The 15,265-nt window shown below is 43.0% G+C and overlaps 2 protein-coding genes across 4 annotated transcripts; one reads left to right on the top strand and one right to left on the bottom strand.

The window, feature by feature from the left end:
- Window positions 1-1,539: 1,539 nt before the first annotated feature.
- Window positions 1,540-8,587, bottom strand: chpf2 (chondroitin polymerizing factor 2). The gene is made up of 4 exons (XM_040044370.1): window positions 7,107-8,587; window positions 5,091-5,655; window positions 4,821-5,003; window positions 1,540-3,314 (listed from the first exon to the last, which is right to left on the bottom strand). Exons 1-4 carry the CDS (start codon window positions 7,376-7,378, stop codon window positions 2,040-2,042), a joined length of 2,295 nt encoding a protein of 764 aa, XP_039900304.1. The 5' UTR covers window positions 7,379-8,587; the 3' UTR covers window positions 1,540-2,039.
- On the top strand, window positions 3,179-15,114 carry abcf2b (ATP-binding cassette, sub-family F (GCN20), member 2b). 3 transcript variants are annotated; one of them, XM_040044373.1, is made up of 16 exons: window positions 3,179-3,189; window positions 8,801-8,823; window positions 9,622-9,772; window positions 9,894-10,106; window positions 10,666-10,848; window positions 10,963-11,134; window positions 12,034-12,129; window positions 12,211-12,313; window positions 12,510-12,605; window positions 12,749-12,868; window positions 13,277-13,366; window positions 13,449-13,559; window positions 13,639-13,701; window positions 13,819-13,947; window positions 14,028-14,231; window positions 14,310-15,114. In XM_040044373.1, the coding sequence occupies exons 3-16, from the start codon at window positions 9,634-9,636 to the stop codon at window positions 14,427-14,429; spliced, it is 1,839 nt and encodes a 612-aa protein (XP_039900307.1). In that variant the 5' UTR covers window positions 3,179-3,189; window positions 8,801-8,823; window positions 9,622-9,633; the 3' UTR covers window positions 14,430-15,114. The 3 variants fall into 3 exon arrangements, with proteins under 3 accessions (XP_039900307.1, XP_039900308.1, XP_039900305.1); XM_040044374.1 differs by lacking the exon at window positions 8,801-8,823 and having other exon boundaries at window positions 3,185-3,189; XM_040044371.1 differs by lacking the exon at window positions 3,179-3,189 and having other exon boundaries at window positions 8,708-8,823; window positions 14,310-14,863.
- Window positions 15,115-15,265: the final 151 nt, after the last annotated feature.

A 15,265-nucleotide genomic window follows, 5' to 3' on the forward strand; every position in this document is an offset into this window, starting at 1 on the left:
GTTCACGGATGTAGTGAAAGGACATGGAGAGAGCTGCGGGCTACAGTGAGATGGAGGCAGAAGATCTGCCGTGGCGACTCCCACAGGTAAACATCAGGAAGAAGATGATTAGGCAAAGAGTTTGTATAAAAGAGAAAACTTGCCTTTTAATCATCTGGACTTTCCTTGAACTTTAATCATTATTATTAACATTTTTAAAAACTAATGGATAAATATGAAGTGACGCAAAGCTGCCACAGCCTGGTGAGGAGGGATGTGACTACATGACAAAGATGGGCTGACAGGCAAAACAAAACAGTCATTTTAGTGCACTGTAGTCATTTTGTTGATGGGTAGAAGACCAAATTTCACCTGAATTCAAAATTTTATTAATTTCCCAGCTTGCAGTTGAAGAAAGTGCCTGCAGCTGGGTTTGTGGCTTTTTTTTCAATGATCAGGTTTAGCTGCTGAGTTATTTAAATGTAATTTTTGGCCCTTTGAGCAACTCAAGCCGAGTGCCATTAAGTTCTATTATATTCAATAGAAAGCTGACATCTCTACAGGTGATACATCCAAAATGGAAAGAACTCTAAACTACAGGGCAGAGGAGAAAGGCATGAATTATATGTTAGGGTGAAGTGTCCTTTTAATACTGGCTTAGTGAACAGCAGAGTGATTCTGTATTGTGTGAGCTGATTTGCTTTTCACCCCTGCAATCAAACCCCAGCTAATGCACACGTGATCACAGGGAATCCAGTCTCCGTGAGCTCTGTCATTGTAAAAGCCTTTTGAATTTTTCAGTTTCTTCAATTAGCTGCAGAATAAAGCGGGGGTGGGGGGGGGAATGCACAGCCCTGCCGTACACTCTGGCTTTGTGCCCTGCCTCATTGGTGGGTTTCGTTTCTTCCATGAGCCAGGCGCTCCTCAGAGGTGGCACACAGGCCTTTTATTGTTCACTGGCCTCACCACGAGGAAGCAGGTGGAGGCGCTTCCAACGGGGAGCTGCAGCAGTGGCTGTAATGCTGACTGCAGCTTTGCTCCCGTCTCAGAAAGAGCTCCTTTAACTCTGCTGCTTCTCTGTTCTCCCGAGCCGACAGGAGAAAGGTGAGTGAAGTAAGCCTTTCAGACCGTTTAACCACCGCCATGTCAAGGTTAACCACCTCAGCCGCTGCAGACCCCGACCCTCCCTCCGGGCACTGAGTTCACCCCCCCCCCAAAAAAAAGACGTGCATGCAGAACGCTTGCCAAAACTCAAGGAGGCCCGGGCAGGGGTGGAGATTCACTGACTTAATGCGACGAGCAGGCAGCTTTGGAACAAACTGTTCACTGCCTCTGGGGCTCTCTGCAACGCAGCTTTTGGGAAAACTGAGAACACTACAAGACGCATTATTGTGAATGTGAACACACCATCTTTACTGACCACAGAATCTTTTCTGGCTTTTCTTCAGCTCTGCCAAGCAGACAACAGATACCTCCAGGAATAACTGTCCAAGCACGCTGCGTTTTGTCTAATGAGACTGAGCCTTTTACACTGTGAGCTTGAATGAATGAAGCAACAACTCTGAGCAGAAGTATCACTCTTTAATACCTCTTAAAGAGAACAAAGTTTAAAGAAAAGGCAGCTTGTTTCAGTATTACTTTAAAAAAATCCTCACAAAAGGAAGACTTATGGCTCAAGTTTTTTTCCCCTCTTATTCATTTGTAACAATAAAGGCTTATGTTAATTTATTATTGTCTTTAAAAAAAAACAAAAGAAAAAAAAAGGGGGGGCTATAAATATTGTTGTTCGACCGGAATACAAGTAACGGCTTCTCAAAGTGACGTTAACATCAGTAATGGTTCAACAGGTCTGGACAAGACAGGTTTAAAGTTACACAGTCATAAGTCAGAGGGTTTATTTGCAGCTGCTGGAGTGTCAGAAACAGTCCTGACTTCTTTCCACCTTGTTCAGGGGTGAGAATTTCAGTGTGTGGATGCAAGAAGTACCACGTTTAAAAAAAGAAAGAAAGAAAGGAAACAAAAATCACATTCAGTGTCCTTCAGTCCAAGCTCTATGTGCTCTATGTGCTGTTGGCCTGCTCTTGCTCAAACAGAGCCATGGCTAGATGCGAGCGTGACCCCAGACCCTCCAGGTTGCTGAGAACACAGCGGTGGTAGATGTCCTCGCTGAAGCGGGGATTGCACGTCCGCCGCACGTATTTCTGAATCAGCGCCGGCTCTACTGCTCTGAACACATGCAGGCCCGAGTAACGGACAAAGATGTCGTACACGTCCATGCTTTCCAGGAGCTCCTCGTTATCCAGGATGTCGGCAGCCATCTTCGTCCGTGCGGTCATGTAGTCGGCGTTGTAAAAGCAGGCCTCGTCGAAGACGTGCCGGTCAAAGTGGCCGTCTCGCAGTGACTCCGAAGCAGCGGAGGAGGAGGCAGCAGAGGGCTGCTGGTCACGGTAGAGGACGGCTGGGTTGTACTCCTGGAAGTGGATGGGGAAGAAGACTTGCCAATTGCTGATGGAATTCATTCTGCAGCGGTTCAGGAAGTCAGCGTTGACCTCTGTCCAAACGCTGGCCAGGAAAAATAGTGTGTCCACCGGGTGCTTCTTGGAGATGATGTCCATTAGCTTGACCTGCGAGGGCACCTCCGTCTTCACACTGATCCAGGGGATCTTCACGTCTCCGTAGCGTTTCTCCACTTCCCCAATCATAGCCTTGACGCCAGCAAACACGTCAGTCTGACTGACTCTCTGCGCATCGAAAGGATCGTAGATGAACAAGAACGTGAGTAAAACATTGTCATGGGTGTCCAGAGTGTTCATCACGTACATGTCCAGGAAGTTCCCAACATAGTCCTGATCCTGGGCGGTGACAGGCAGGATGACCTGCACCCGTGTCGCTTCTGTCACATAAGGCATGGGAATAATCTCAACTGAACTTAGAGGTCGCAGCAGGTTGACTCGTTTGGCAATGACCTGGCTGTGGCCTTTCTGGGTGTAGGCCTCCAGCGCGAGGTCCAGTATATACTCCATACCACGTGTGGGATCAAAGCGACGGTACCCATTAAGCAGACGCCTCTTGCGGAACCGTAGCTGTGGCTGGTAGCGCTCGTTGAGACGCTCGACCGCAATCTCTAGAATTGCATTGACGTCTGCGCGGTTGACACCTCTCAACTCACATTTGGGGGAGCCATCGACGCAGGAGTAAATGTGCTCTTCCGTAAAGTACTCCCAGTTTATGACCTCAAAACGCGTCCTGGGTTTGAAGGGAGGGTTGATTCCTATCGGCCACGTCACTCCAGCCTTGCCCTCTGGTGTCAGGTCACTCAGGTTACTGATCTGCATCTGATGAGTGCACACAAATTTGAAATGCATCAGAGGTGTCTAGCAATATGTCACCTACAGCCAAAATGCAGGAGATAAGAGCTTCAAAATTCTCAAAATATAAATGAAACATTCTTCCTTTATTAGCAGAGCATACAGGAAAAGAATTCACAGCAACCCAACTATCACTAAAGATAATCAACATAACTGACAGGTGACACAGATCATGTAAATGTTAATTAAAAGTGTGCTACATGACATAACCTGATATGTTTAACATCCTCAGTGACAGGCTGTTAAACCCACAGGGGAACGCTGTATTGTTGTGATAAAACCTGCTTCCTATAAAGTTGTTGTCTTGCGTGAGGAATGTAGGGAGTTAGACTGGATCATTTCTCCAGCAAAAGAGAAAACACGAGTTGACAAGATGAGCAACTAACATCTATTTATGTCCTTTGAAAATGCAGCCCCTTTCCCCCGTGGTTCTTTTATATGACCTGCAGAAAAGAAGATGGTAAGAAGATGTTGGGCAAAGTATCTAAGATGGGCAGACACTTGTCATCAACATCCATCATGAAATTATTAAATAGCCTTGTCTAAGCCAAGTCTTTTTACAGCCCTTCCCTCACAGTTTTTTCCATCACAGTCGAGCGAAGTTGATTTGGAAAAGGATGTCACAGGTCATTTTTTTGATTATCCATCTGATTAAGGAAGAGAAACAGGGAGGAAATGCCAAATTACACAGTAACCGAACTGAAAACAGTTTATGGAGTGATGAATCCAAATTTGACATTTTTGGTTTAAATCATTGTCAATATATACAGACTGCATTTCAGCCAGTGGTGTTGGAGATCTTGTCAAATCATGAACACAAAAAAGTACCATCAGGTTTTGATCCACCATACAGTATCATGTGGAAAATTTCTAATTGGCAGCAGTTTGGTTTTTCAGCATGACCATGATTCCAACCACACTGTAATTGAATTAAAAGCATTAAAAGCCATTAGAATTGTACAAACTCTGTTTTTGCCTTATACTATATTTCCATGTATGTTTGCATGCTGCAGTATTTCCCACTTTTGTAGTAAACTGTAAGTAAATGAATGGTGGCTTAAAACGTTTGCACAGTACTGTACTGTATCAAGTGTTCCTTGTGCTTTAACCAGTATACACAAAAATTAGCTATAACAATAAGTTATGTCTAATAAAGTCATGACTTATTTTATAGCTCTGTGGTGCTGTAAGCTATATTTAACCTTAAAGTCAAAACAACTCTAATGAACTGTCATTAGCAGCTACTTTAGTTACATAAGGTTTCTCAGGCAGATCATACTCGGCACAACACCACATCCCTTCTCTTGGTTTTCTGGCATATAAATATTGTTTCAGTCAGGAATTACTGACTCAGGTCCTGAAGAGGGTGTGGTGAAATAAGAACAAACTGTATACTAAATTTTGACTAAGAAGTGATGAGTCAGGCAGAAAAAAATGTTTATAGGAGCGAAAAACAAAACCTGTATTACAAACCTGCAGCTGCTGGATCTGCAGATAAGTCCATTCTAGCTCAATGTGGCTGAAGCGTTTGTGCAGTCGATACATGAGATTTGGGTCAGACACAGGATGCACTGTGAAGGCATTTTTAAACTCTGGGCTATCTTCACGCTCTGGGTCTGCATTTTTCCCAAGCTCAAAATAACGGTAGGTCATCTCCTGCGAAAAACATGCACATATAAATATTAATATAGCGGACAATCCTCCTACTGATTAAACTACTCATTTCAAAGTCTGTGTTTTTACCTGGTGCACTTCCACACAACTCAGACCCAGGTAGTCGATAATACAGCGGCCCAGCCACTCATCAGGCCTCACGCTGAGGATGTCATTGCGGCAGGTGTCGAGATGGGGCTGCAGACGGGCCAGCAGACTGCGGGACAGCAGGTAGCCATAGCCTCCGTGGCAGTAACGTGCCTTCTCCTCACCACCGATGAACTCCTCTGCCCTGCCCATATACAGGTCCTGACCTGCGCTGAGGTGGCCCACCAGCTCCGACAGCCGATCCGCCTGCATGTACGTGTCATCCTGGGCTAATAGGAACCAGTCGTATTCCGAGCCGTAGTGCTGGTGGAGGTGGCGTACCGTCTCATACATCAGCCACACCGGGCGATCGTCGCCATGGGCAACCACAGTCATCCCGTGAGGCACCTTGGGGCTGCGCAGGCCTGTGAAGAAGAAGGTCCGGTGGAAGTGGTGGGCAACTGTGCGGTTCACCGCTACGGCCAGCGTGTTGAGGGTGGCCCGAGAAGTGAGCACGCCCACCAGGAGTCGCTCTCTGATGCCCAGTTCAGTGTGGATGTATCGTGTTCTGAAGAAAGAGGGCAAAGAGGGAGCAATTACAGCAAACAGCAAGAACACCGATGCATAAAAAGTATCTTCTCATAAGTGTGAACTTGTTTCCATCACAAGATACTAATGTGATGCAGATACTAAGTGGCTGTGAAATAAAAAATAATTGGATAGAAATGTTTGTGTAGGTGGTGTCTTTTTGGATTTAAAGAAGGAATTTGATACCAAGTTATTTTATCTGAATTGGCACTATATAATTTTTCTGCAGAAAATGTTAATCTATGCTATGGATGTTATCAAATCTCCTTTTTTTGCGTGTTCTACAGGAGTCCCACACTTCTCCGTACCAAGGCCCCTTTTATTATCACTTTATAGCAATAATCTACCTATTGTATCCCAAAATGTTAATATCCAAATGTATGCAGATGATCCCTGGAAAGCATCCTTGACTCCTTCACTTCTAGGAATGGCTTGGTAAATCATACATTTTATTAAGTAGTAAAAATGAGCATGCATGATGTTTTCAAAAGAACCAGTAAATGAGCTGAAACAACACTATAAAACATATTTTTGCAATGATGTCAGTGGTATTTTTAAGCCTTTTATGGGCAGTATTTTCTGTGGGGGCATTTACACACAACTATATCTAGAGAACTACTTAAGCTATGTCAGTTAAGTTTTGAGGTCCTGCTACTTTAAGGAGCTTCAAAAGAGTAGCTAAAGTTCCACATAAAATTCTAAAAGTTTGAATTTGCTTGAAATTCATCATCTCTGTAAAAAGAACAAATTCAATGATAGTAGGATTAAATTTGTACACAAAATCCCATCGATGAGATGTTCTATTATATCTCCCCCCTCCAAAATTGGAAACCCTGCTAAATAATGACAATAATAATTACAGTGCTTCACAACAAAAAAAAGGAAAAAAGCAAATGAAACATCAAATTGAACGTAAATATCAATAATTAAAGAGGATTGATAGAAATAAAAAGTGTAAGCACAGGAGAGGCCTGCTTTTAAAAATATGTCTGTAAGAAGCATTTGTAAGACCACAGTGAGCTGGCCAATCAGATCTCATCTGGGAGATTATTCCAAGGAATGGTTGTACTGACAGAGAAAACCTGATCATCCTTGTGGGATGACTATCAGAGCCAGTAGAAATAAATAAAAAAGATAAGAAATAAAATTGAAAAAAGAAAATGGATGCAATCTTTTGCATCAGTGGGTTTTCTGAAGGAATTTGTGGCATAATCTGTAATCTACAGGCCACTTATTCTCTGTACCCCCCTCAGTGCAATGAGAGCATTGCAGGGGGGAATTAAATGTAAGAATGTAAAATGGGGAATTAACTAAATGCAAATCCACACTGTGTGGAAAAAGTCTCCAGCTTTTTTCAATTAAAAGTCGAGCAATGCTTCCTGTGATCCTTCTTTAAGCCCTGGAAACAGGGACCATACCTCCCGCACTTACCTGAGGACCTTCTTGTGCGGCTTGTTTGGGTCCTTGTGATAGGGCACTATGCGTGGCTGAAAGTCTGCGTCTCCAGCTCCATCTCTTGAATCTCTGTGACCCTCTCCCCCACCCAAAAACCGCCTGCCATTGCCCAGCTCATCTCCACAGGAGTCCTCCGTGTCTCCTTGGGTCCAGGACACCATCAAAAGGCTCAGACTGCATCCAAGAGACAGCCCCAGGATAAGGGGTAAAGCAGGCCTGAACAGGGCCAAAAATGAGGAGAGACGCATCCCTGGCAGTTATGAGCTACACTTATTGTGGCTGTGCTGGGAAAAAATTTAAAAAAAAAATCCCAACAACAAAAAACTAGAGCACTGATAGTGCCAACACTCCTGCCATATGTTAACACGTCTTTGATAAATCTGAACCGAAATGAGTAAAGAAAATGACAGAAAACTGGCTTAAAATTAAAGTCTGTTCCCAGTCCCTTTCAGCGAGGTAGTGAAGTTTCTACTCAGCCTATAACGAATGATTAAATCTAAACGTTACATGTTACAGCACTTTTTAAATGTTTTTTTTGTTTGGCAAATGCAAGAAATGTAGTTTTTAATCCAACGTCACAGCGGAAGATGACCAAACTGTAAAGCTACCGGAATGAAGCACTTTGTTCATCTGAAAGATGAAATGCATACAGATATTTTCGCATGATTAACAGTCATTGCGAGTCAAAATTTTAAGATAACAGAAAGGGAAGAAAAACTCAGAAATGTCGTTGTCATAAAAATTGTGTAACGTTACTCTGGTGGTTTTTTAACCGTTACGTTAATTAGCTTAACTAGTTTGGGATGGCGTTAGCTAGAAGCCAAAGTCAGCTAACTAATGCAGCTAGACGATGAACTAGTAAAGTTAACCGTTTATCTGGTTACCAGTAATAAAAGACAACCCGAAGCGAGAATACTCGGAAGTATGAACTCCACAGTATCGTTTTCCACCAGAGGAAAGCATTAGAGAGCCGAGCTAGCGAGCTAGCGTCGAGTCCGTTGTTTCCGTACACAAACGACGATCCATCTCCACGAATGCTGACTCGAAGGAGATCCCATGTAACACAGCTCATACCGGGGGGGAAAGCTACGAAGCACAGCCGTGCACATTGTCGCCCATCTCCGTCAGTTTCCTGACTTCCTCAAAAAATCCGAGTGCCACACAGACAGCGCTGAAACAGCGTCCCTCTTCAACCTCATCACCGACCGCCGAGTGCTGCCGCAGCATCACCCCCCGACTGAGCAGCTACCGGCAGATCTCTTCTTAGTGAAAGCAGTACTTAAAAATAAATTCCTCCTAGAAAATCACATTGAACGCACGAATGTGTTAGATACGTATCAACACAACATCTTAGTGATAAGAGGGCAAAAGAAGCCTTACTAGGATGGCAAAACCTCATAAATGCAATATCTACCCATTAGTCAGTGCCAGTTTTCAACTCATAAGCCGTCTCTTTAGTTCTACCTAAGAAATATATAAATTTGGCTTATTTAGTAGTTAATTTAAGGTTCAGTTGATGGGTAAAGGGACATTTTTACTGCAGTCCCACGAGAAGAGGAGGGAACTTACATCTTCACCGCCCTCCTTGACCATATATGGTCCGTCTGGCGGCTTGGCGAGCGGCTACATCCACCCGGCGAAAGTGGACACGAGACTGTCGGTGTGTTCAGGAGAACAGCGGTTCATTATTTAGGTAAGAGAGGGAATAACACTGTATGAGAGCTGCCACGGTTGTATGACATGTAAGCTGTTTTATTTTAAGATAAACACAGATGTGGGGGTAAGCTCTAGTTAACCGATTTGAGAGTTTTTCGAAGCTACTTGGGGCCCTGCGTCAAGTTAGCTTTAGCTGCTCAGGCCTGGCTACCGTTGTTAGCTTAGCTAAGGGGCTAACGCGCTAAATAGCCGGCTTATAAAAACTATTACGATTTACTTTTTATGTTTGACACTCTGGGCTCCTTAGACCATGATATTTATTATGGTTGGTTAACTGTGAAATGACAAAGTGTGACGTGTAGGCTGCTAACAGCTATGCTATCATGCGTTATACCGCAAAAAGCCCAACGTGCGGGCAGGTGGGACTGAAAGGAAACAAAATGCGGGTTTGGGGAGGGAGCATTATCACCGCTATTACTGTCATTTAGCTGTCCTTAGACATTTTAGGCCTTTATACTCAAAGTTAGCCTACTTTTTAATGTCATCTGTAAAATGGTGTTATACGGTGAGTTCAATTACCGGCACATTTTTAACATTATGGTAAACAGGCAAGTGTACCGAGGTTGGTCCTGGCGCCTCATTATGTAAGCGATTAGTCATTTTTACCCTTATTTATATCCTGACATTTAACTGGTAGACTAAGACCAATTGGAAAATTGAGAAAACCGTTAAACAACCTATGATCACGATTCTCCTGACACACTGCGATTCTATTTTGGTCTTAGTTTCTTCTTTATCCATCTCATTTCTGTGTTTTTCTTTTCCTATAATGTAGCATTGCACAACCATGCCGTCTGACCTGGCTAAGAAGAAAGCAGCAAAGAAGAAGGAGGCTGCCAAAGCTCGCCAGCGCACCAAGAAAACTGAAGAAGTAAATGGGGAGAGTGAACAACAAGAGGCCCAGCTTAATGGAGCAGAGAGCAATGGTGAGAAGATGACTGAGGAAAAGCACTGATTGCTCACTGGATTTGTCAGCCTGTGGTAAATTTTCTAACTGAAGCTCTCTTGTTTTTTTTTTTTTTTGTTTTTTTTAAATATATTTGATAGGTGTTGAAAATTTGACAAAGGAGCTGGATGAGTTTGAGCTGCGGAAAACGGAGGCCCGGGCAGTGACGGGTGTTCTTGCCTCCCACCCTAACAGCACTGATGTCCATATAAGCAGCCTGTCGCTCACCTTCCATGGTCAAGAGCTGCTTGCAGACACCAGCCTGGAGCTGAACTCAGGCAGACGCTATGGCCTCATTGGTCTTAATGGCACAGGTAACTAATTTATCCTGGAGCAGTATGTTTCTATTAAGACTTGAAACACACAGACATTAGAAACCAAAAGGAAAAAAAACCCCAGCTGTTTCAAAACCTAGTATTTCATTTGGCCATCTGGCCCTTTAGGCCAAAGGGGAAAAACCTGAATAACTGATGATATTAAAGGGTTCATATTACAGGAATTATATAAAGTTGACATTAGGCTTCAACCAATGACAGGGAAATGACAACATGAAATGGTTGGATCCCAAATTAAACCTTCCTGAGTTTTAAGGATTTGAAGCAAGTGCCAGTGAGAGAAAGATGCTGGTGACTGACACATCAGATGGTAGGGTGTAAATGCATTAGAAAGTTGAAGCAGAAATCTTGACAGCTTTATGGCCCACCTGAGGCCCATGGGAGTGGCCAGTAGGGAATCTCTTATCAACACTGGTTCTGCTACACTTCCTTGTGTAGCTTGCATTTGTCAAATGTTCTTATATCACACCCCACAAAACATTTTTCTCTCTATTATTTATTTATTTATTTATTTATTTATTTTCCCGTTTTCTGCCAGGAAAATCCATGCTGTTGTCAGCCATTGGACATCGTGAGATTCCCATTCCAGAGCACATAGATATTTACCACTTGACCCGAGAGATGGCCCCCAGCGAAAAGACTGCTCTGCAGTGTGTCATGGAGGTGGATGAACAGAGGATCATGTTGGAGAAGGAGGCAGAAAGACTTGCCCATGAAGACTGTGAGTGTTCAAATAAACTGCAGGAAGTTGAAAAATCTCTCTAATTATGCTTTAGCTGTATTATAAATGCCCCCCCCCTTTTTTTTTTTTTTTTTTTTTTTTTTTTGTAAACAGCTGAGTGTGAGAAGCTGATGGAGCTGTATGAGCGTCTGGAGGAGCTGGATGCAGACAAGGCGGAGATGCGAGCCTCTCGGATCCTCCACGGTTTGGGTTTCAGCACTGCGATGCAGCAGAAGAAACTGAAGGACTTCAGTGGAGGGTGGAGGATGCGTGTTGCTCTGGCCAGGTAGACACAGCTCGTATAGTACTGTACCACTGAGTTACGGTCATCCTCGTCTCTCCAGCTTTCGACTGATCCTGTGTCCCTTGTCCAAATGACAGAAAAATGCACACGATAAAAGCAAACTGTAGCATTGTGTCCTGACTTCACTACCATACAGGAAAACTAAAGTGGGCATAAGTTATAATTTCCTCTGTGTAGTCACGATAACCAATACAGGGAGGGGGATGAGGTGATAATGTATCCATTAAGGTAGCAGTATGAACCCTCTGTGATGTGTAACGTGTTGCCCTAATACAAGAAACGCAACAGTGGTCTCAGTAGATCTGGTGTGAGTGACAGACTGGGGACTATCACGTTTCTAGCATCTCCGGTTTGACAATGGAATCATTTGGATGACTAATAGGGTATTGGCATGATAGCCAGAGTGGTATTAAGTCCTAACATTTCAGTCTGTTTTGTGTAAAATATCTTGCCTGTCTCTCGATCTTCATTGTGCCCTGCCTATACAATATTGTGTTATAATGTGGAGAGGAGATAAACTAGTGTGAAATTGATATTCAAATTCACTATAATATTGAACCAAAACCAACAATCCTATTGTTTTGCTCATTTCATAATAAAGGTGCTTCAAGAACACATTTCATATTACTTGTGTGTGCACTCAGACACAGTTGCTGGAGTTGGATATATGTCCTGGTGTAAATGTCAAAGTACAGAAAGACCAATTAAAGATCTTTGATCCTGAAGATCTTCATCCATCGCACACAAAGCACAGGGCTTTTTGTAATTTTAAAATGTGAAAGCACAAGCATTCAAGACTAGTTCTGAGCTTTAGATTTGAGGAGTTAATCTAAACAAACTATCAGTATTGCTTTAAATTCAGCTGTTTGACATCTTTGTAGGGCTTTGTTCATCAAGCCCTTCATGCTGCTGCTGGATGAGCCCACTAACCACTTGGACCTGGATGCTTGCGTGTGGTTGGAGGAGGAGCTTAAGTCGTAAGTTTTCCCTCTGCTTCCTTCATTTAAGTCGGATATGGATTAAGACTCATTTTTGATCAACTTGATGGTTTTTGTCAGGTTTAAGCGAATCCTCGTGCTCATCTCACACTCTCAAGACTTCCTGAACGGCGTGTGTACCAATATCATCCACCTGCATCAGAAGAAACTGAAGTACTACACGGTAAGGGCATGCAGCTGAAGTGACTGCCAGAAAAGAAAACACCCTGAGCATGCTTTGTAGGCTTCCAAGTATCATGAATAGATTGCTATACATGTAATCACATAATGCTGAATAAGGAAACCAGAGGCAGGCTATTACTAAATATATATGTGTGCCACCCTGTTGGATGACAGTGCAAATCTATTTTCATTATAAGGGTAACTATGACCAGTATGTGAAGACCAGACAGGAACTGGAAGAGAACCAGATGAAGCGCTTTAACTGGGAACAGGACCAGATAGCACACATGAAGGTAAAAAAGGGACATCATGTGGCCACGTGTCACTGCCTGATTGGTACAGAGACTTAGGCATCCTTTTATGAAGCAGTTACTGTTGCTATAGCCACACAGTAACATTTGTACTCAATTATCTTTTTTGCATCCCAATTTTCTAGAACTACATAGCCAGGTTTGGTCACGGCTCTGCAAAACTGGCACGACAAGCACAGAGCAAAGAGAAGACTCTGCAGAAGATGGTTGCATCAGGCTTGACTGAAAGAGTCGTGAATGACAAGGTACAGTAACTGTGGCCTATTAAATTTTATCTTTTATCTTTTTTTTTTTTTAACTTAATAGTATCAGTTCACAACAATGGTTGTCACAAGCCAGTTTAAACTGTAAAGAGCCTTAAATATCGGGGAGAGAACCCAGTCAATCAGATTATTCTTGGAGCTCCAATTGGTGACAGTGGGAAGGAAGAAGTTCCCTTTAACAGGAAGAGGGTTTCCTGAATCTAATATGAGAGCTGATTTGACAAGAGGGAATGTTCTGCCTCCTATTCAACAACCTTTGAAACTGTTGCTCAGCTTGCAGCCAGGCAGTTGTTTTTCCAACTTCTGGATCAGTAATGTATGTGTTTTTAGGGACTGTGGTTAGTGGTGAAACCTACCAACTTAGCAGTAACCCTTCCTGTTTCCCCACAGACTCTGTCATTTTATTTTCCTCCCTGTGGGAAGATTCCTCCTCCTGTTATCATGGTTCAGAATGTGAGCTTCAAGTACAGTGAGAATACAGTGAGTATAATGCATTTATATTTTCCCCTCCTTTTAAAATATGGATTTATTTGGCACACTTAGTGATTTTTGTTTCCTTTAGCCGTACATATATAAAGACCTGGAGTTTGGTATTGACTTGGACACGCGAGTGGCTCTGGTGGGACCCAATGGAGCTGGGAAATCTACACTTCTGAAGCTGCTTATGGGAGAGGTAAGGCATCTTTATCATCAGCTTAGATCTACTCCCAGTTGATTTCAGAGTGATGAGGTTTATTCTCTTGTCTCTGTAGCTCCTACCTACTGATGGTATGATCCGCAAACATTCTCATGTCAAGATTGGCAGATATCACCAGGTAAAACAAATCTTTTGAACATACTGCACAGGCTCCATCTGATTCATGGCGTTAGACACTGGTGGTGGCTGGTACAGTTAAAGATAAACGTGTGGGTTTTTAAAATTTTCTCTATAGCACCTGACTGAGCAGCTTGAGCTGGACTTGTCTCCTTTGGAGTACATGATGAAGTGTTTCCCTGAGATCAAAGAAAAGGAGGAGATGCGGAAGATCATCGGTCGCTATGGTCTAACTGGGAAACAGCAGGTAGGAAGGGGATACTTTCCCAGAACTACCATTAATTGTGTCTCCTCTCTACCATTCTGACATTTTGAAATATCTTCCAGGTCAGTCCGATCAGAAATTTGTCAGATGGTCAGAAGTGCAGAGTGTGTTTTGCTTGGCTGGCCTGGCAGAACCCTCATATGCTGTTCCTTGACGAGCCTACTAATCACCTGGATATCGAGACTATTGATGCGTTGGCAGAAGCGATCAACGAGTTCGAGGGTGGTATGATGCTAGTCAGCCACGACTTCAGGCTAATTCAGCAGGTATGGACTGATCACTTAAAGCAATCAATTAGACCTTGATTAGAAGTGTCGCTGTACTAATGGTCTCCCTTCCTGCAGGTGGCTCAAGAGATCTGGGTCTGTGAGAAGCAGACCATCACAAAGTGGAACAGAGACATCCTGGCATACAAAGAGCATCTGAAATCAAAGATCGAAAAACAGCAAGCACATGACATCTAGAGGAGCTTCATACTGAGCCACTCCTTTATCTCGCATCACAGATTTGACCTGCGAACTCCTGAAGGGATGAGCAGGAAACGTCCAAGCCAGAACTAAAACTGTCTCTTGTACATGTTGTACTGTATTTCCATCGGTTTGACAGTGCTGCACCGTGCTGAACATGACCCAAACCCCCTCCGCTGTTCTCTGATTGGCTGATTCACCCGAAGCATCTCGGTACATTTTGGAATGCATTCCATTGTGCTGTCTTCATAGGAAAGTTTTATTTTTCCACGTTCTGTTTATCCCAACATGTACGCAGCAGCTTTTAGGTCATATTTTATATTTAAAATTGACTTCCTTTCTCCTCTCCCCCCCCCATGTAAAATTACAGTTCTGCCTTATTTAACAATGTAATGCAATAAGTTTGTCTGAATAAATGGAACATTAAAAAAACAGCAACTTCATTTGAGAAGACTTTATTGTTAATTGTAACGAATACAGTGTTTGTATCCAAAAAGATCAAAAGCTTTTAAGGAAAATAAACTATTTCACATATCTGTAAACGGGGAAAAAAAGCTTGGAAGGGTTTAAAGTTGCTTTGGGTCCTGAGTGAGCCCCATGGCTGCATAGATATGTTATATTACAGCCATTACACTGCACTGAATGAGGCTCACTGATGTAGCAGAAAATGGCTAAACTTTCCCCAAAAAAAAAACAAAAACCCCAAAACATTGGCATAATTGATAATAAGAGGGCTACTTATAAAAGAAAGCTGAGGTCAGTGCATCACCAGGATGCAGCTAAAATAACTAGTTTCAGGTGATGAGAGCTAACATCCATGCAGGCTGAGTTAT

This window comes from Simochromis diagramma, unplaced genomic scaffold (assembly GCF_900408965.1).
Source record: "Simochromis diagramma unplaced genomic scaffold, fSimDia1.1 OVJJ01000602.1, whole genome shotgun sequence".
Lineage (NCBI taxonomy): Eukaryota > Metazoa > Chordata > Actinopteri > Cichliformes > Cichlidae > Simochromis > Simochromis diagramma.

Excerpts from the sequence above, each read along its gene's own strand:
- chpf2 (XM_040044370.1), bottom strand. The coding sequence starts at position 7,378 with ATGCGTCTCTCCTCATTTTTGGCCCTGTTCAGGCCTGCTTTACCCCTT. Across the intron at positions 5,656-7,106 it reads CCGCACAAGAAGGTCCTCAG|AACACGATACATCCACACTG; the intron begins GTAAGTGCGGGA and ends CTCTTTCTTCAG. Across the intron at positions 5,004-5,090 it reads GTTGTGTGGAAGTGCACCAG|GAGATGACCTACCGTTATTT; the intron begins GTAAAAACACAG and ends TGTTTTTCGCAG.
- abcf2b (XM_040044373.1), top strand. The coding sequence starts at position 9,634 with ATGCCGTCTGACCTGGCTAAGAAGAAAGCAGCAAAGAAGAAGGAGGCT. Across the intron at positions 12,869-13,276 it reads AAAGAGTCGTGAATGACAAG|ACTCTGTCATTTTATTTTCC; the intron begins GTACAGTAACTG and ends GTTTCCCCACAG. Across the intron at positions 13,702-13,818 it reads AGATTGGCAGATATCACCAG|CACCTGACTGAGCAGCTTGA; the intron begins GTAAAACAAATC and ends TTTTCTCTATAG.